The sequence below is a fragment of the Choloepus didactylus genome, chromosome 8 (assembly GCF_015220235.1).
Source record: "Choloepus didactylus isolate mChoDid1 chromosome 8, mChoDid1.pri, whole genome shotgun sequence".
Taxonomy (NCBI): Eukaryota; Metazoa; Chordata; class Mammalia; order Pilosa; family Megalonychidae; genus Choloepus; species Choloepus didactylus.
In genome coordinates, this window is record NC_051314.1 from 137,260,950 (window position 1) to 137,282,591 (window position 21,642).

The 21,642-nt window shown below is 42.7% G+C and overlaps 1 protein-coding gene across 4 annotated transcripts in view; it reads left to right on the forward strand.

Annotated features, from left to right (window-relative positions):
* The window catches only part of ATP5F1C (ATP synthase F1 subunit gamma), a 42,143-nt gene that overhangs the window by 11,400 nt on the left and 9,101 nt on the right, over positions 1-21,642 (forward strand). For 3 of the 4 annotated variants that reach the window (XM_037846776.1, XM_037846777.1, XM_037846778.1), the window contains exons 2-3: positions 17,619-17,653; positions 18,210-18,341. In XM_037846776.1, coding sequence (XP_037702704.1) covers positions 17,619-17,653; positions 18,210-18,341 — 167 coding nt within the window. Of the gene's footprint in view, positions 1-14,989; positions 15,011-17,618; positions 17,654-18,209; positions 18,342-21,642 lie in introns of those variants that run through there. The other variant, XM_037846780.1, reaches the window with a different exon arrangement.

Below are 21,642 nucleotides of genomic sequence, written 5' to 3' on the forward strand. Positions count from 1 at the left end.
CCAGGTCATGTCCCATGTTGCCATGGAGATGTACACCCCTGGAAGTCATGTCCCATGTAGGGGGAGGGAACAGTGAGTTTACCTGCCGGGTGGGCTTAGAGAGAGAGAGGCCACATCTGAGTCACAAAAGAGGTTCTCTGTGGGAGACTCTTAGGCACAACTATAAGTAGGCTTAGCCTCTCCTTTGCAGTAACGAGCTTCATAAGGGCAAGCCCCAAGCTCGAGGGCTCGGCCTTCTAAATTGGTAGTCCCCAATGCTTGAGAGAATATCAATAATTTCCTAGGTGGGGAAGTTTAATATTTCTGCATTTTCTCCCAGTCCCTTAGAGGGGCTTTGCAGATACATTTTTATTCTCTGCCCAAATTATTTTGCAATATATCAGGGTTTCACACTAACCTGTACAAAGCAACCAGATCTTACTTCCTATTCAACGTTCCATGTAATTATGGTGTTTGAATAAACTGGCCTTACAAGTTAAATTATTTAATGTGCTACAGAAAATATAGGTTTTTGTACCAAGTAAACATCTCTTCTTTGGTCTCACACAGAAGTTGAAGATTTAAAACACAGTCAATATCATCCTTTACCCTTTAGTCTGATTTACTTTCAGGGACCAACCAGGTTATACACGAAGAGCTCAGCATCTCAATTTAAAGATAACCATTAGAACTCAGAAATAGATCTGACTACTTTAAGAGCTTAAAATTTAGGAACCTTTACAATAAGCCTTCCCCTGATAACCTGTGCTCTAAGATTCACTTCTCAGTGTTTGCATATAGTAGTCCATTATTAGTGAGGTGTTATGATGTTTGTCTTTTCAGTTTTGGCTTATTTCACTCAAAATTGCTGTCCTCAAGATCCATTCACTTAGTTGTTTGCCTTACAACATCATTCCTTCTTATAGCCGCTGAATATTCCATTGTATGCCTACACCACAGTTCACCATTCTATTTATCGGTCAGTGTTCACTTAGGCAACCTCCATGCATTGCAAAGCAAAGTGAATACTGCCACCATAAACCCAGTGTGCAAATGTCCGTTCATATCCCTGCTTTCAGTTCTTCCAAGTATATACCCAGTAATGAGGTTGCAAGACCTTATGGTGACCACATACTTAGCTTCTTCAGGAACCATCACACTGCCCTCCAGATAGCACCGTTCTATCCCTACCAGCAATGAATAGGTACCACTGTCTCTCCAGGTTTTCTCCAGTACTTGTTTCCCTCTGTTTATTCTCCGCCCCTGCAGTTTTATAGTGACATGTTCACATACCATACAGTCATCTGGGTGTAAAATTGATTGTTCAGAGTATTGTCATATGGTTGTGCATTCATCACCAAAATCAGCCCTTGAACATTCATTAGTCAAAAAAATAATAATAATTACAATAAGAATAATAAAAAAGATAAAAGAAAAAATAAAATACAATAGCAATAAAAAGGTCAGGCACCACCACCACCCAGAATTGCATGCTCCTCCCTTATATCCCCCTCTTATAGCCATTTAGCTTTGGTATATTGCCTTTGTTACAATTAATGGAAGCATATTACAATGTTGCTTTAAACTATAGACTCCAGTTTGCATTGATTATATTTTTCCCCCAGTATCATCCCATTTTGAACACCTTGCAGAGTTGACATTCATTTATTCTCCCACATGTAAAAACATTTTTATATTTGTACATTTAATCACCATCATTGACAACTCTAGGTTTCACTAAATTATACTGTCCCTGTCTTTATCTTCTGTCTTTCCTTCTGATGTCATTCATGCCCCTAACCTTCCTCTTTCAACTTTACTCACAATCATCTTTGTTCATTGTGTTATCCATAGAAAAGTACAATTCAGAATTGTACCATGCATTTCTGGATCTACACAGTCAATCCTGTTGAACATTCTGTAATCTTTCAGCATCAAATTCCCCCTCTCTCTACCCTCTCTCTAGCGTCTGATTACCTGTGTTCTCAGCTTTAACTCTCAAAGTCTGCTCGTTAATGTTAGTTCATGTTAGTGAAACCATACAGTATTTGTCCTTTTGCTTTGGGCTAATTTTGCTTAGCCTAATGTCCTTAAGGTTCATCCACATTGTTATATGCTCTGTGACTTTATTCTGTCTTAACAGCTACAGCTACGTAATATTCCATTGTATGTATATACCACAGTTTGTTTATCCACTCATCCATTGATGAACATTTGGACTGTTTCCATCTCTTGGCAATCGTAAATAGTGCCGCTATAAACATCAGTTTACAAAAGTCCATTCGTGTCTTAGCTTTCAGTTCCTCTGAATATACCTAGTAATGGAATTGCTGGATCATATGGCAAATCTATACTTAGCTTCCTGAAGAAACTGCCACACTGCCTTCTAGAGTGGCTGCACCATTCTGCATTCCCACCAACAGTGAAAAAGTGTGCCTCTTTCTCCACATCCTGTCTAGGACTTGCAATTTTCTGGGTTTTTGTTTTTGTTTTGATATTGGCCATTCTGGTAGGTGTGAGATGATATCCCATTGTGGTTTTGATTTGCATTTCCCTAATAACCAGTGAAGTTGAGCATCTTTTCATATGTTTTTGAGCCATTTGCATTTCCTCTTCAGAAGAGTGTCTGTCCATGTCTTTTGCCCATTTTTTAATTGGGTTATTTCTCTTTTTTTGTTGAGTTGTAAAATCTCTTTATACATTCTGGATATTAAACCCTTGTCTTATACGTGGTTTCCAAATATTGTCTCCCATTGCATAGGCTGCCTTTTCACTTTTCTGACAAAGTCCTTTGATGTACGAAAGGGTTTAATTTTGAGGAGATCTCATTTATCTATTTTTTCTTTCATTGCTCACGCTTCGGGTGTAAGGTCTAGGATACCACATCCTATCACAAAATCTTTAAGATATTTCCCTGCATTTTCTTCTGGAAGTTTTATGGTCTTAGCCCTAATGTTTAGGTCTTTGATCCATTTCAAATTAATTTTTGTATAAGGTGTGAGATAGAAGTCCACTTTCATTTTTTTGGATATGGATATCCAGTTCTCCATACACCATTCATTGAAGAGGCTGCTCTATCCCAGTTGCATTGGCTTGATGCCTTATCAAAGACCTATTGACCATAGACAGTAGGGTCTATTTCTGAATGCTCAATTTGATTCCATTGGTCAGTATATCTGTCTTTATGCTAGTACCATGCTGTTTTGACCACTGTAGCTTTGTAAGATGCTACAAAGTCAGGTAGTGTGAGACTTCCTACTTCATTCCTCTTTCTCAAGATATTTTTGGCTATTTGGGGCCCTTCCAAATAAATTTGGTTATTGGTTTTTCTATTTCTGCAAAGTAAGTTGTTAGGATTTTAATTGGTATTGCATTAAATCTGTAGATCAATTTACGTAGAATTGGCATCTTAGCTATATTTAGTCTTCAATCCATGAACACAGTATGTTCCATTTTATTTAGGCCTCTGATTTCTTTCAGCAGTTTCTTGTAGTTTTCCTATATACTTGATTCTTTTGGTTGCTATTTTAAATGGAAATTTTTCTTGATTTCCTCCTATTACTCATTACTTGTGTATAGGTACACTACTGATTTTTGTATGTTGATCATGTACCCTGACCCAGTGCTGTACTCATTTATTAGCTCTAGTAACTTTACTGTAGATTTTTCTGGATTTTCTACATATAGGAGCATGTCATCTGCAAACAATGAAAGTTTTACTTCTTCCTCTCCAATTTGGATGCCTTTTATTTTTTTTCTTGCCTAATTGCTCTAACTAGAACTTCCAGCACAATATTGAATAACAGTGGTGATAGTATGTGCATCCTTGTCTTGTACCTGCTCTTACAGGGAAAGTTTTCAGCCTTTCCCCATTGCGTATGATGTTAGCTGTGGCTTTTCATATATTGCCTTTATCATACTAAGAAAATTCCCTTCTATTCCTATCCTTTGAAGTGTTTTCATCAAAAAAGGATGTTGAGTTTTATCAGATTCCTTTTCTGTAACGATCAAGATGATCGTGTGGTTTTTCCACTTTGATTTGTTGATGTGGTGTATTACATTAATTGATTTTCTTGTGTTGAACCAGCCTTGCATACCTAGAATAAATCCCACTTGGGTTATGGTGTCTAATTCTTTTAATGTGCTGCTGGATTGGATTTGAGGGTATTTTATTGAGGATTTTGGCTTCTATATTCATTAAAGAGGTTGGTCTATAATTTTCTTTTTTTGAAAATTTTTCATTCTTGAATGCTTGGTAGAATGTGAAGTGAAATCATCTGGTCCTGGACTTTTCTTTTTGGGGGAGGTTTTTGATGACTGTCTCAGTCTCTTTACTTGTGATTGGTTTGTTGAAGTCATCTGTTTCTTCTCAGGTCAATGTTGGTTATTCATGCTTTTCTAGGAAGTTGTCCATTTCATCTAAGTTTTCCGGTTTATTAGCACATAGTTGCTCGTAGTATCCTCTCATTATCTCGTTTATTTCTGCGGGGTCAGTATTTATGCCCCCTTTCCCATTTCTGATGTTATTTGCGTGAATTCTCTTTTTGTTGTTGTTGTTAGCCTAGCTAAGAGTCCATTGATTTTATTGATTTTCTCAAAGAACCAACTTCTACTTTAGATGATTCTCTCTATTGTTTTCATGTTCTCAGTTTCATTTATTTCTGCTCTAATCTTTGTTATTTCTTTCCTTCTGTTTGCTTTTGGGTTAGTTTGCTATTCTTTCTCTAGTTCCTCCAGGTGAACAGTTAATTCTTCAGTTTTTGCTCTTTTCTTTTATTGCATTTAGGGCAATAAATTTCCCTCTAACACTGTCTTTGCTACATCCCATAAGTTTTGATATGTTGTGTATTCATTTGCATTTGTCTCAACCTATTTGCTAATTTCTCTTATAATTTCTTCCTTCACCCACTGGTTTTTAAGAGTGTGTTGTTTAGCCTTCATGTATTTGTGAATTTTTTGACCTTCTGCCTGTTACTGATTTCCAACTTCATTCCATTATGATCCGAGAAAGTGTTTTGTATAATATCAATATTTTTTAATTTGTTGAGACTTGCTTTGTGACTCAACATGTGGTTTGTCCTAGAGAATGATCCATGAACACGTGAGAGAAATGTGTGTCCTGCTCTTGTGGGGTACAGTGTTCTATAAATGTCTGTCAAGTCTAGTTCATTTATTGTACAATTCAGTATCTCTGTTTCCTTATTAATCCTCTGTCTAGATGTTCTATCCATTTATGAGAGCAGTGTGTTGAAGTCTCCGTGTATTATTGTAGAGACATCTACTTCTCCCTTCAGTATTGTCAGTGTTAGCCTCATGTATTTTCGGGCACTGTGGTTCAGTGCATAAATATTGTTGTTATGTCTTCTCGATGAATTGTCCCTTTTATTAATATATGGTGTTCTTCTTTGCCTCTTTTAATTGTTCTACATTTGAAGTCTAATCTGTCTGATAGTAGTATAGCTACTCCCACTTTTTTTCTGGTTGTTTGCATGAAATGTCTTTTTCCAACCTTTCACTTTCAGCCTATTTTTGTCCTTGGGTCTAAAGTGAGTCTCTTATAGACAGTATATAGATGGGTTCTGTTTTTTAATCCATTCTGCCAGTCTGTGTCTTTTTATTGGGGTTTTATCCATTAACATTTAGTGTTATTACTATAAAGGCTCAGTGTCTGTTTGTCTGAAAATACGTACTTAAAATATTGTGCTAACATCACACAGTATTGTGCTATCTGTTTCTAGATCTATACAATCAGTCCTGTTGAATATTCTGTATTCCTTCAGCATCAACCTCTTTCTCTCTCCCGATACCTTCATTTCTATACCCTTCTCCAAACCTCTCTCTGTGTGTCTTTTCCTGTCTGTCTGTAGCACTTCCTTTAGTATTTCTTCTTGAGGCTGTGTCTTGTTCACAAGCTCTCTCAGTGTCTATCTGTAAATATTTTAAGCTCTTCCTCATTTTTTAAGGACACTTTTGCTGGATTAGATTGGCAGTTTTTCTCTTTCAGTATCTTGAGTATATCATACCACAGCCTTCTTGCCTCTATGGTTTCTGCTGAGAGATTGAGCTTTCCCTGTATGTGATGGATTGCTTTTCTCTTGCTGCTTTTAGAATTCTCTCTTTGTCTTTGACATTTGAAAATCTGAGAGTTTAGAGTAGTTCTATTTTGATTGGTTCTCTTTGGAGTATGCTGTGCTTCTTGGACCTGTACTTTTATGTCTTTCATAAGAGTTGGGAAATTTTCAATGATTACTTCTTCTGTTATTCTTTCTGCCCCTTGTCTCTTCTTCTTCTGGGACACCCATAAAACATATGTTCATGCACATTATATTGTCATTCAGTTTCCTATGACCCTGCCCGTATTTTTCCATTCTTTTCCCTATCTGTTCTTTTGTGTGTATGATTTCAGCTATCCTGTCCTCCAGTTCACTGATCCTTTCTTCTGCCTCTTCAAATCTACTATTGCATGTCTCCATTGTGTTCCTCATCTCTTCTATTGTGACTTTCATTCCTGTAAGTTCTGCCGTTTCTTTTTTCAAGCTTATAAATTCTTCTTTATGTTCGTCCTGTGTCTTTTTTATATCCTTCATCTTTTTCTTTGCCACGTTTTCCTTCTGCTCGTTGATTTGATTTAGAAGATTTGTGTGAACATTTTCAATTAGTTGTTTCAACTTCTGTATCTCAGTTGAAGTGTTAGTTTGTTCCGTTGGCTGGACCATATTTTCGTGTTTCCTGGTATGGCTCGCTTTTTTTTAGCTGTCTAGGCATCTGATTTTCCAGATCGGTTTATTCTGGAGCTCATTTTCACTCTTACCTAGGGTTTTTTTGTTGGTTGGCTTTGTTCTCTGTTTGTTTTTTGGTGTTCAATTCAACTTATTCTACAACCCTAATTTATGTTTAGGTGATCAGAATTTTTCAGCTCTTTTTCTCCTGGTTCTTGCCCTGCCTCTGTGTATCCTTTTTGTGAGTGGATCTCACCAGATGTGATCGACTCCAATCAGATTTTCCCAGTCCAGACAGGCCCAGGTCTCGGGAGGAGGGTATGACGTTTCCCTGAGGATGAGACTCCGCAGGTCGTCAGGCCCTCCTGTGAAGCCTCTAGACTTTGTGCTTTTCCTGTCCTGTCCAGCAGGTGGTGCTTGTCAGCCTGCAGCTCCCCACCAGTGTCAAGAGATGCAGTGCCTTTAATTCTCAGCAGCTCCTGTCTTCTGCCAGGGGTGTGGCTGACTCAAGCTGTTTCTGTTTTCCAGCTTCTGGAGTCTGAGTTCTCTGAAAATGAGCCATCAATTGAGCTGGGCCCCACCACCATCCCCCTCTTTTCTTGGAGAAGTTATGCCCTTTAGGGAACTATCTCCCCCACTAGACTCATTGTTTTGTGTCTCAGACCTATCTTAGCTCCACCCTTGCCTGGGTCCAGCTGAGGGTATTTCTACTGAGCTACTTAGAATAATTTTTTTTTAAATCCCTTTTCTGAGCTTTTTCCCAGCCCCCAAGTTTTGCCAGTCTAGAACCTGAGCTGGTACCTGGTTCTGTGCACCCGCCTTCTTGGGGCACAGCCCATTTCCAGCCCTCTGAGCTCGCCAACTCCAAAAGTCTCTGTCTTATTCTTTTTAATTTCATTTTATTTTTTTCTGTCAGCTGTGCCTCCTCTCTGCTTAGATTAAAGCCACAGTTTTAGCTTCTCCTAGCTACTTTTCCATCTCCCAGTATAGGCTATTTAAAGATACGCCATTTAGGGAATTATCTTCTTCACCTGATCAGTTACTTCAGACAATTCCACCCTTGCCTGGGGCAGTGCTGAAACCTGAGGGTTTGGGCAGCTCTAATGGGCTATTGAAAAATAAAAAAAAACATTAAAGAATCTGAGAGAAAGAAAAGAAAGAAAAAAAGAAACCCTTTTTAGAACCAGACCCCGGCTCCCTGGTTTGCCAATCATGAGCCTGAGTTGGTACCCCTTTCTATATGCCCCCTCTTTCTTAGGGCCCAGCCCTTTTCCAGTATTCTCAACTCCTCCAACTCCAAGTCTCTGTTTTGTTGTTGTTGTTGTTAGCCCCACCTTCTCTTGCAGGGCCAAAACCTCTGGTTTCCTTTCCTGTTTGCTCCTGAATTATCTGTGCTTGGAGTTTTTATTCAGCAGTCCAGATTTGTTAATTCTGCAGTTTGAGCCTGGTTGAGCCCCACTCCTTGCTCCTACCAGAGACTGTTTCTTTTTCCATGGGGGAACCAGTACCAAGAAAGTCTGCCATGCCTGTGTGTGTGTTTGTCGGGGAGGGGGGGCAGTCCTCTGGCCAGGGAAACTTACAGTTCTTTGCTGCAATCTCAGCTGTTCCACCCCTTCCAGGCTGGTGTACAATGTGTTTCTGGTCACAGAAGACCCCCAAACCATTGTTACAGACAGTTCTTAGGTATTTATCAGCTGCCCTAGAGGAGTAACTAAATAACCCCACCTCACCACTGCGGTCGCAGCTAGGGGCGGGCACCCACGGAACCCTCTGCGGTCGGCGTTGCTTGAGGGGTACCGGCGGCGGCTCTTCCCGGAGGCGAGGGAGTGGCGGGGGACTTGGCCAAGTCCCCGGCGGAGGCGTGCAAGGTGTGGAGGGCAGCGAGAGAGGAACGCGAGACAATCTCTCTTCAGGAGGGTTGAACCAAAAGCGTTTATTTAGGGGTGAGCACAAGTTATATAGGGTGGCATAGAGGGCGGGGTTGATGTTAGGGGTGTGGGGTTCTTACATGGCAATGCTGAGGGGATAAAGGCTAGGATTGGTTCTGAGAGGGCGCGGAGGTCGTTTGAAAAAGGGCGGGAGTTGCTCTGGCAACGGTGTATGCGCACTGGCGGTGGCGGGAGTTGCTCTGGCAACGGGGAGTGTGCGGGCAAGATAAGGGGGACGGTTTTCTCCGGCAAGCTTCCTCTAACGGTTGTATTTTGGGTGAGGGAGATGGGGCCTGTGGCCGGCTCCACTTTCTCAGGCCCGGGGGGCTGTGGAGGATATTACTGCCCATGCCCACTACCCTCCCCAGGGGCTGGCCAGGTTCCCTGGGGGGGGGGCTGTGGAGGGCGCTACTGCCCATGCCCATCACCTCCCCCAGGGGCTGACCAGGTTCCCTGGCCCCGGCCCGCCAAGTTGGAACTCAGCACCAGCGACCCGCAATTCCCCCTTCTTTTCTAATTAGAAGAAGAAGCTCACAGGAGAGATCCGCCAAGGGATGAGGGAAAGGGGAGGCCGGGGAGGGGAAAAGGATTGACGGCCGCTCAGAGAGGCTGGAGCTCGGCGTTGGTGTGGCGCCCGGGCGCTCGAGAGGGGCCTTGCTGCTTGCGGGATGGACGAGGGTGGTGACGCTGCGGAGGGTCAGCTTCTTCAGTAGAGGCAAGTCGTTGATACTGGACTTGCACAAACGATGAGAAGACAGCATTGGCCTGGCTTTTAGCAAGTTGGACAAGTCTGCGGATAATACAGGGCCCTAGGGTGAGAGCTAGAATAATCATTAGTAGGGGGCCGATGAGAGGGAGGAGGTATGGGAGGAGGGGGGTAAAGATGTGGGACCAATAGTTGGTGGCTTCACGGTCCCTTCTGCGTTGTTCTAGTCCTTCTCGGACCTTCTTTAGGCTGTTTTCGGCGAGACCTGTGGAATTGGCATATACACAGCATTCTTCTCCTAGGGCGGCGCAAAGGCCTCCTTCTTTGAGGAGAAGAAGGTCGAGACCTCGGCGGTTTTGGAGCACGACCTCAGAGAGGGAGTTAACAGAATTTTTAAGATGGGAAATAGCGTTTTGTAGGTGACGAATGTCCTCGTCAACAGCCGCCCGGAGGTGAGTTAGGGCGGAGCCTTGACTGGCTAGCGCAGCGATTCCGGTGCCAGCGCCTGCAAGACCTAGGAGGGAGGCGATCGTGAGGGCGGTGATGGGCTCTCGCTTTTGCAGAGGGGCAGGAGCTGCAGTTCTTTCTAGGCGGAGGAAGAAGTCTTCCTCGCTGTGGTATAGGACCCTAGGGATAAGGACAATTAGGAGGCAAGTTTCATGAGTTGTATTGAGGGTTCGCACGTTAAGGCAGGGTTAAGTCCTGTAGAGGAGCAGAGCCATTGTGAGGAGTTGTGGGGAATAAGAAATTTGGCAGAGCTGTCGGGGGATGAGTAGTTGGCACAAGCTGTGAGGTTGGGAGAGTTGTATGAGAGAGGGCGGATGCACTTTCCTGTGGAGGAAACCGAATGAAAGGTTAGGGGGACGGCAGAGGTATTCCAATTGCATTCCGAGGGGCTATTCTCTGTATTTTCTGAAAAGGAGAGGTTGGAGGCGACGGGCTCATACAGGGAGGAGGAGGTGGAGAGGCAAAGCTAACAGGAGGAGGTAAGATTGGGGTGGGAGGAATTCACTGAGGTGAAGGCCGCTTGGATAAGGCCGAGGAGGGGAGAGGAGTAACGAGAGGGGGGCAGAAAAGGTTGGGGTGGTGGGGTTGGCGATGCGCTGTTTGCAGCTGAGGTGCGGCTGGAGGGCCGTGGATTAAGGGGGTTAAGGACTTTGTTGGGGCCAACGCCGCTCGGATCGGTGGCGGTGGGGTGTCTCTTCTGTATGGAGAAGAGACCACCCCAATCATAGCCCTCCATGTAGAGGCGGAGGCCATATGTGCGGCCACTAAGCCAATTGTCCTCACCGGGGTTTTTAACCTTAAGGGTTATATTGCGCCAATTTGGCTTTGTCCATGACACTTGGAGGTGCTGATCTCTATTGGGAGCTTCAGACCATCCGTAGGCCATTGTTACACACCCCCAGGAGGGGCAATAAAAATGCGAGGGGTCAGCACAGCCTTTGCCTGTGGAGGGACAAATGTAATAACCAGAAACGAGGCCGCCTTGACATTGATTACGTAACCAATTATTGTTGTTTAAACCTGTGAATTGAACAAAATCACAAATGCTGGCAGTAAACGAAGGAGCCTCGGCTGTAACATTATAGAGGAGGTCCTTCTCTATCCCCCCCATGATATGGACTGTCCAGTTAAAAGGTTGGTGTAGTGAGTTGGCCTGGGTGGAAGAGGCGAGGGCAAGCATGATCATTAGAAGGGAAGCAATGCTTGGGTGGGGGTTATGGAGGTGCAGGGGGCTTGCTTTTGCCCGTCTGTATAGGCGTATAATCTCACTCTCCGGGGGTATTTCCGGACTGGGCTCCCGGTCTACCTCTGCATTGGGGCACTCCCTGGCAGCTAAGGCGGCAGTGACAGCGCCAGAGACAGCCTGGGCTAGGGACGCGGCAGCTGGGTCAAAGGCGCTGCAGGCAAGTACCCAATCGTGTAGGCTCTTCTCCCGCAAGGGAAGGATAGCCTGCTTGCAAGGGGGATTGGCTCCCTCGAGAATGAGTTCTCGAGCGAGGGCCAATTGGGCCTGGGGATCACTTACCTTTCGAGCGCAGGTTTCTTCGACTCTGGAGACAAAGGTGGCGAAAGGCTCACTCGGCTCCTGGAAGAGCTTGGTGAATTTATTAGGCCGACAGGCGGAGCAGTTGGCAAACGCTCGTAGGGCGATTCCCCGAAGGATAGGCCAAAAGGTGGCGAGTGCATTGGTATAGGCGGATGCGTGTATAAACGCTCCCGTGCCCAAGTAAGCCTCAGGGGGATGAGTGGCCCCAGTGGCTGCGTCTTGCTCGCTCTGCCTAGCTGCTTCTGCCTGGAAGTGGGCACGCCAATCAACGAACTGGCCGGGGCCAAGGATGGTACGGGCAAGCGAGGCCCAGTCTTGGGGGAGGCAAAGGTCCATGGCGACATCCTGCAGTATTTGGGAAGCGTAAGGGCTACCCAATCCGTCCTCCTTGACGGCCCTGCGAAGTTGCTTGATAGTGTCTGAGTCAATGGGATACCAGTCGTACGGTTTTTGCGGTGTGGGGGTAACGTTAAGGGGAAAGCAGCGAAAAGCGCGAGGGAAAGGAGGACGCGCTTGCAGAGGGCCTGGCACGGGAGTGGGGACAGGGGCAGCGTTGCCCCAAGGGTTGCCTTGAGGTGTAGAAGGCAGCCAGGGGTTGTTTGCCGGCGGGGCGGGAGGGGCGGCGGTAGCCGCCGGCAGCGGCTCTAAGGGGGAGAGGAAGGCGGGTCGTGAGTGGGGGGTGGGTGTGGGTTGCGGCGGCGTAATCCAAGAGTCTGCCGAAGGGGGAAGCGGAAGCGGGAGGCCCCAAGTGTCGCAAGATGGCGGCGCGGTGGGCGTAGCTAAGGCGTAAGATGGCGGGCTAGCTCCGCCCTGTGGAAGGGCGGGGTAAAGCGCATGCGGTTTCCGGCCCGGCTCAGGGCTGACGTCATCGCTGGAGCACTTCCTCCCTTCGGTGGAAGAAGAAGGAGGAAGTTCGCCATCTTGGCGAGACTCGGTATTGTTTCGTTTTTGGGGGGTGACTTCGAGCGCGTTGTTAATCTGCTCAACTAAGGATTCTGTGTCTGAGTCGTGGTCCGCATAGGTCTCACTGTCCGAATCTGTCGATTGAGTCGACAGGGCCTCCTTGGATTTAATGGGGCCTCGATCAGGGGGAAGGGAGCCTTGAAGGCAGGAGCGGACGGTTATTAAGGTGGGGAGCAAGCCGGGAGGGAAGCGCTTGCTCTCATGTTCCATGGCGTTGGTGACCCGATCAATAAGGCGATCATAAGTGACGGGGTCCCAAAGATGGCAAGTGGTGAGCCATGGGTTAAAGGGCAGCAGGAGGTCCCAGTATACTTGCAGCTGCCGGACAGACACCTTACAACGATGTGTGTCCAGAAGACCCGCCAGAGCGCGAACTTGAGGCGCTTGGTATGCGGATAGACGATTACCCATAGCGGAGGGGAAAGGAGGGGGGAGTCGTCTACCGAGCAAGGAGAATGAGGTAAACCGTGGCCGCGAGGCCGAAGAAGACGACGAGAACAGAAAGCAGGACTCTCTGGTAACGGGAACAGTCTGGGGGGGGCGGTCACGGCGAGGCACACTGCGCCGAACAGAGAAACGAAGACACAGAGGACTACACCAAAGTAATGAAGGGGTAGAGGGAGAGTGTTAGGAGGAATGGGGGTCATAGAAAGAGAAGACGAGAGGTAGTCGGGGGCAATAGTATTTGTAGCCGGGATAATTCGGGAAGGGAGAGGCGGCTCCGGGCGCGGAGCGGCGAGGGAGAGGCGGCCCTTACCTTGCAGGCGAGGGGAAGGGGAGATGGAGAGGCGTCCGGGCGAGCGGGCGATTTGCTGGACCGTTGTGTGGAGAGGGGATGAGTAGATGTGGCCTCACACGGGGCACCAGTTGCGGTCGCAGCTAGGGGCAGGCACCCACGGAACCCTCTGCGCTCAGGGTTGCTTAAGGGGTACCGGCGGCAGCTCTTCCCGGAGGCGAAGGTGAGGCGGGGGACTTGGTCGAGTCCCCGGCGGAGGCGTGCAAGGTGTGGAGGGCGGCGAGAGAGGAACGCGAGACAATCTCTCTTCAGGAGGGTTGAACCAAAAGCGTTTATTTAGGGGTGAGCACAAGTTATATAGGGTGGCATAGAGGGCGGGGTTGGTGTTAGGGGTGTGGGGTTCTTACATGGCAATGCTGAGGGGATAAAGGCTAGGATTGGTTCTGAGAGGGCGCGGAGGTCGTTTGAAAAAGGGCGGGAGTTGCTCTGGCAACGGTGTATGCGCACTGGCGGTGGCGGGAGTTGCTCTGGCAACGGGGAGTGTGCGGGCAAGATAAGGGGGGCGGTTTTCTCCGGCAAGCTTCCTCTAATGGTTGTATTTTGGGTGAGGGAGATGGGGCCTGTGGCCGGCTCCACTTTCTCAGGCCCGGGGGTCTGTGGAGGATATTACTGCCCATGCCCACTACCCTCCCCAGGGGCTGGCCAGGTTCCCTGGGGGGGGGGGGCTGTGGAGGGCGCTACTGCCCATGCCCATCGCCTCCCCCAGGGGCTGACCAGGTTCCCTGGCCCTGGCCCGCCAAGTTGGAACTCAGCACCAGCAACCCGCACACCTCTCCACCATTTTGCCCCACCCTCCAAGGCAGATACATTATAACAAAATATTGCCAGTTCCTCCTGTCCCTTATACTATTGCTGTCATTCATTTTACTTATCATATGCTATAATCATCCAGTGCATTGTTGCCAGTTATATATTAGATCAATTAAGGAAAAGAAAAGTAAAAGATTTATTTTACCTTCATTTATTCCTTTTCTGATGTTTGCCCTCTCTTTATATAGATCTAAATTTTGACCTATATGATTTTCCTTCTCTCTGTAGAACTTCTTGGAATATTTCTTGCAAGGCAAGTTTATTGCTGAGATATTCCCTTAGTTTTTGTCTGAGAAAGTCTTTATTTCTCTTTCATTTATGAAGGATTTCACTGGATACATTATTCTGAGTTGGTTTTTCTCTTTTAATGCTTTGAATATGTTACTCCACTCTCTTCTTGCATGGTTTCTGACAAGAGGTCCAATGTAGTTCTTATCCTTGTTTCTCTACAGGTAAGGTTTGTTTTCCTCTGTTGTCTTACAACAAAGCTCTCTTTGTTTGGGTTTTCTGCAGTTTGAATATGATATTTTTAGGTGTAGTGGTTTTTTTTGTTTGTTTGCTTGTTTTTGTAATTATCCTGCTTGGATCTGAATCCAGAAGTCACCTAACCTGCATTTTTTTTTTTTTTTAACACAATATTATGGGCATCTTTCAGTGTTGTTAAATTTTTGACATCATTTTTCATGGCATTTGGATTTTTCATTTTATTGATTGAGATTGACTAATTAACATGTTTCCTGTTGTCAGAAACTTTGGGTTGTTTTCATTGTTGCAAATGTACTATAGAGAATAAATCTCACAGTTAAATCTTTTCATGCCTCCTTAAAAATCTTAGAGTTTTAAAAATTATTTTGCATTTTATGTTATGCATTGAGATGAGCTTAATACTGTCTCCAACTCCAGCTTACTGCCAGTATCTTAGGACAAAAAGTCCCAACTTAAGAAATGTCCAAAACTATCATGGAAGCTTCTTGGGAATCTGAGGAAGCCATTCATCCAGTATTTTTAATTCACACCAGCAAAGTGGTGGAGCTTAAGTATCTGGAGTTCTCAGAGGTAATTAACTTTTTCTTGTAGGTACAGAAATTATTTTATTTTATTTTTGTATTTTCTGTTAGATCATTTTAAAATTAAGAAATTTGGCCAACTTAAAAAACTAAAAAATTCATGTTCATTTTCCATGAAATAAATAAATGCAGTTAACCAAGTAACTCACTTGTGTTGCCCTGACTAAATGGCTCTATTAAAAGACTGTCATATTTTTGTTTGAATGTTCCCATTAAAACATTGTTATAAAGGGATACTTGGGCTCCCAGTTGAATAGAGCAGAGTAGCAGCTACTCCTTCCATCCTGAGCTTTTGGGCTCATTGTCTTCATCCACTGTGCTGTCTTCACTTACGTTACCTGCCTGGTCCCAGTAGTTATTTGAGTTAGACCTTTGCCTTTTTATTATGCAAGTTTTCATTTGTTTTAAGTCCTTTCCTTTCCTCTTGTATCCTTTTCCTCAGCCTCAAGCTCCATCCTAAAACATCCATCCCTTGATCCTTACTTCTTTCAGGCTGTAGCCTTATCTTCCTCCCTTCTTTCCTTTCATCCCCAACTCTGAGAAACTATTCTGCTTTCATTATCTCCATGCACAATTCTTACTCATTTGCTCTTTTGAGCCATTACTGTTGCATGAATGTTGATTTGTTGACAAGTTCTAATCCTAATATTCTTTTCTTCTAATTCTGCCTGCTTTTTGGAGGGAGTGGAGGGGTCGGGAGAGGGAGACATCAACTACCATGTCTACTGATAGTTTTCAAATCTCTATTTCAGATCTTAAAATTTCTCCTTATTTTCAGACCCAATGGACATTTCCACCTCGCCCCATGGTCTTCTTAACTATATCATATTCAGAATTCATTATCTCCAGGGAGATCATCACTACCAGTTTTTCTCTCTTGATTAATGACAACACCATCCATTCAGGTTGTTAAGTTAGATATCGTTTTCCTCTTCATTCTAAAAACTTGCTCTCAAATCTTGCCTCTTGTTACTTTATCAACACCTGAGTCAAGTTTCTTATCATTTATTGTCTGGAAACTGCAGCAGCCCTTTATTTACAAAATGTCATCAATAATCCATTCTCACTGTATGCTTTTCTCTGCCATCCAAGAAACTCTGCTGAAAAGCTATACTTGTTTGTTGGCTTATAACCATTCATTGTTTCCTTGGTATCCATAAAATGAAATTTAAACTTACTAACCCCAAGCTATGTCTCCAGCTTCATCTTCTACCATTTCTCACTTTTTTCTGAACGGTGAGAAATCTTTCAAAACTGCATTCTATTCCTGGCAATGCCCTCCTTCTTTATGCACAATTACTCTTTCTTCATTTCTTCCATGAAGCTTTCTTTGACAAACACAGGTAATGTATATGAAATTGAGGGTTTGAAAGGCAATTTAGAGTTAAAATGCATTGTCTTCCCCAGTAGACCTCGCTTTCCAAGGCTGGGGGTCCTGTTATATTCACTATTGTATACCTAGCCCCGGTACAGTTTCTGTTACATAGTAAGTACTCTGAAATTTTTTACATAATGAAAGAACTACTAAGAATTAATAAGGATGTCTTCTGCCTTTTACAATTTCATACTCTTTTGGTTGTAAAATTCGTATCTGAGATTTATTTAAAGTATGGGACCTTGGAAAAGAAGGAAACTAAACCAGTGTGAAGACACTACGTTATAGAAAAAGTAAGAAAAATGAAGTATTTAGGGACCATAAATCACACACATTTGATTATGTATTCACATGCTCTTAGTGCTTTAGTATGTCAAGATGTCAGGGTTGAAAAAAGCTGGAGTTTTATCCTTTTGAAGACGTAGATTAAAACAGGTAAGCAAACTAAAACTGGGCAAACATGTAATGCTGATAAACTTGAATAATTACCTCCATCATCATTTGATTCAAGTGAAATCATTTTGATGGTTGAGTGTAAGCACTTCAATTTTAAAAGACTGTGGGAAAAAATTTATTGTAGATTTTATGTAAATGTAAGTTTTCATGGATCTTGTTTATGATAGTACGCTTCTTGTGGTCAGAGACTATGTCCTCTTCACCAGTGCCTAGAACATACTAACTGCTTAATAAATGTTGGGTTGCATTTGAAAAGTTAAAAATCTTTTTAAATGAACTCTACTCTATCCATATAAACTATGTATTCTAACATGACTAGAATATGTTAGAATATCTAATTGACTCTAGATGTTTTATGAAAAGACTGCTGTGAACTGAGGGAGTCAAGGAATGCTCTTTAGAAGTTAGCTACACTTGGGTAGCCCAAGAAGGGGAAGGACCTTTCTCTGTGGGAAATATGGAGATACTGTGGCAGAGATATGGAGGTGGAGTAGAGCATGTATGTGTGAATGCCATTGTGACTTAAGTGGAAGGTTTGTGTTACAGTTAAGTAAAATAGAGTGAGGCCTTCAATACAGGGTTTGCCTTGAGTATTAAGGAACTTAAATATGTATATTCGTATACATAATCATGCCTTCAGAGCACTGAACTTGATAGAGTGTTGCTTTATGGAGCATTTTTGAAATACATACATTAACTTAGTTTTTCTTGTACAATGCAGCTATTTTTCCAAAAACTGAAATATTTTTAAAATCTTTATTCTTAGGACCCATGTTCGAAATATGGCAACTTTGAAAGATAGTAAGTACTCTGTTTTGTCTCAAAATGTAAATGAAGAAAATTTTACCAAATAATAAAAATACTTTCAAAAATATGCTGTTTTAGATAATTATATATTTGGTCAAAATTGAAAAAAATGACTATGTTGTATGCATGTACATGGGACTTGCTTTGGAATGGACCAGTATGAGATAACACATGAGAAAGTTTTGTTCTTATTTTGTTGTCTGAAGAATGATGATAATGATATAATTGGAAACTACTTTTACATATATGAAAGTAATGCTATGGAATATGTGGTTAAAGATTTAATACCATTGACTATTTTAAATGCGTAATGTACTATTCTCTTATGATGCTATTTTGCCTGTCTTGTTTAAGTAACAGCTAAGTTTGACCTTCCTTTATTTATTACTAGTTCTAACATTAAGCTTATTTAAGCATCATGCATCCACTCATTTTTGATGGTCAAAGTGCTAATTAATTTCCCTTGTACTTTAGAAAATTATTTTGATAAATTCCCAAATAAAATTGTACTATAACTCCTTTACTTTAACACAACACTTATATTTTTCAGTTACCAGGCGACTAAAGTCGATCAAAAACATCCAGAAAATTACCAAGTCTATGAAAATGGTAGCAGCAGCAAAATATGCTCGAGCTGAGAGGGAGCTGAAACCGGCTCGCGTATATGGAGTAGGATCTTTGGGTAAGAGATTAGTGTAATTCACAAATCACAGAGAATTGATTAATGTAAAGAAGATTCCTAATGATTTTCATTAAGTACTTACTGTGATGCCAAGCCTTTTCGTTTAATTTTCACAGCAACCCTATGAGGTTGGAAGCCTAGAGTCCCCACTTTACAGATGAGAAAAAACTGAAGCACGCAGGATTTAAGTAACTTGCCCAAGATCGCATATAAAATGGCAAAAAGCCTCTGTTTGAACCTACATGGTTTGTCTTCAAAGCCTCTGTATCTTAACCACTGCATATGACTAGGTTCACATTCTAAATGTTCTGAAATTTCTCCTAGATGACTAAATGCACCATCAAAAGAAATTGTAAATATAGTGCATCAGACTCAAAGGCTTGACTTCATCCTGCTACCTTGTGATATGACGATACTTTAGGACTGCAGGTGGGGGCAACGGTGGGGTGGGGTGGTACCTGCACTGGAGAGGTGACCGTGCAGTCACGGATGTGACTCGTGATAGTGTTTGGAGACTGTGAATGATGCAGAAGCAAGGGGAAGCTGAAAGTCTTCATTTTAAAGATTCTTTTCCTCATCACTAGTCTTATCCTTTTAAAAGCACAAAAGCATTTTTCCTTTACAATTTTATAGAATACATTCTTGATTTATCTTGTTAATGGAAAGAGGGGTGATGTGATAGCTTAAAAATATAATTTATATTTGGTTTTAAGCTGTTTTTATGCTTGTTTCATTATGAGTTTGTTTGATCTTAGACATAAACAAAATAATAAAGCCGTACTAGAGAGATAAAAAACTAAAGAGCTGAAAAATTCCCATTTTAACCTGTGATTATATTCCCTCTCTTAGCTTTGCCATCATCATCCTGTCTCACATTGATTTAAGGCCACCTAAAATGTTAAACTTTTTATTATGGAAAATTCTGTGCTAATGTGGAAGTAAAGAAAATCGTTCATTGAACTCCACTTACCCAGCCCTCAGCCTCAATATCCTCAACTCAATATCCTCATCCAAATTTTAAGTTTTGGGCTCATATCTTCCCAAAGAATATTTAATTTTAAATACTTTAGTCACTAATGCGCGGTGCTATTTGTAGACTTTTAACTGGTGTCCTTCCTTCTGCTCTGGCACTTACCCCCATCCCCTCCCCAACCCCGCACATGTATACCGACAGTCTTTTCTCCACTCTGCAGCGACAGTGACCCTTTTAAGTCATGAATCAGGTCATGCTGCTCCCCAGATCCTCCAGCAGCTTTCCTTTACAGTTAGAATAGAATTTACCATTACCTATATATTAGGCCTTTACATGATCCTGTCCCTGGCTGCCTGTCCACCCTCATTCTGTACCACTCCACCCCTTCTTCCTCCATGGTCTCAGGGCTTTCTGGGCACTTCATTCATTCTCTTCGAATGTCACCTCCTCCAGTGGCATCTCCTTTCATTGCTTCCCTTACTTTCTTTATAGCTCTTTATTCTTTCATTCCTCACAGTCATCACATCCTGGCATATTTTGTCCTTGTTTACTTATTTTATTATTTGATTCCCCTTCTACAGTGCCAGCTTCTTAAGAGCAGGGACTTAAGAGCATTCCTGTATCCCCAGCTCCTAGAACAGTGTCTGACTCAGTATGAGCTCAATAAATGCATTAGGGAATGAAGACTAAAGAAAGATGGCCCTTACCAACATAATACATGAGTGGAATCGTTAAATATCAACATCATAAGAAGGCAAAACCTGCTTATTTCCAAATTGAAGATGATAACATGCATTTTTTGTTTAATATGTCTGTGTAATAATATATCTGTATTAGAGGTATAATTGCCTTATGAAGTAATTTTTTTCTACTCTTCCATATTTTTTTAAACATGCATTTATACTTCTAAAGAAAACTTCGTATGAGAAAATGATAGAGCATGCGGCCACAGTTGAAATGGCTCCATGCTGTGAAAGTGCCATATTTAGTTTCACCTAACAGGTATCAAGGAGAGTGGATAGGCTAGGTTTTAGCAAGCCTTATAAGCGCCAACCCATTCACTCTCAAAAGTCTCATTCTGTGCCTAGCACAATACTAAGCACATAGATTGTTCTTCAGTAAATGTTGGTGGATTGACTCGAGTCTAACCTTGAAAGGACAAAATCTTCAATTTATTTAGGAATGTATCTTATTCATATTTGTTTGTATCCTTGGATACCTAGCATATGTAGAATGTATGATATAGTAGGCACTTGATATTTGCATCTCCTCATGGTCTCCTAAATAACTCTCTTTACCACATTATTCAGTCTAAACCTGTCATTAGTTCAACTTTGGAAAATGAAAAGTTTCTTTAAAAATGACTCCCTAACATATTTATATGAAAAAAGGAAAATTGTTTCATTGTTTACCTTTCTTGCTGATAGGAATAAGTATAGTAAAGTAGTTCCCCAGAAAAGTCTATGACCACAAAATTATTCTTTTAATAAAGAAACTAGGTTAGATATCTGATTAAAGTATTTGTAGCATAATATTAAAAATTCAAGTCTGCTTCCAAGACTTACAAACTAAAAAGGTACTAACTGGTATATATTAAGTATTTAAAAATGTAAAACATGTATTTCTTACTGTTCAATGTAAAACTAAAATAAAAAGAGACTTAAATGTTACTTCTCCCCGCTCCCCCAAACTTTGGAGTTGAGTATTTAACTTCTCTGCTTTTTGTGGATCCTCAGGTATTGAAATTTGAATCACGGCCCTACACTGAGAGATTTCCAGTAGGACTTTTGTTCATGGTGTCCTTGAAAATGTGCCTTGTAAGTGCCTGGAGCATAATTGGCCCCAGCTGCAGAAATCCATCCCTGTTTTTGTACCCAAGTCGGGTTTCCCGTGGATTACCCTTGGCCAGTGACTGAGCACACCCAATCCCAAGGCAGGCCAGGTCTTGAGAGACATGAGGCTCTTCTGGCTGTCTGCTTGACTTGGGGGTCCCAGACATTTTTGCCAAACCTTCCTTAAACTGCAAGGAGGTCTAGGAAGCTTCTTTTCCCTCTCTTCTTCCCATATGCCAGCCCTGCATCAAGGTCTGATGGCTCTCAGCCTCTTCAGGCTTCCTGCCTGTTTTTTTCTCATAGACATTTTGCCTACTAAAAACTATGGGCATTTAATCCCATTGAACTTGGTCTTGGCCTCTGCTTCTTGGAGAATGGGAACAACAAAGTGACTTTGTTAAAGTAATACCAGAAATTAAGTGGCATCCATTATTTAAAGTAGATAGTTTTTATAAGAACTTGATATACAGATTATGTGCGCAGCTCAGTACATAAT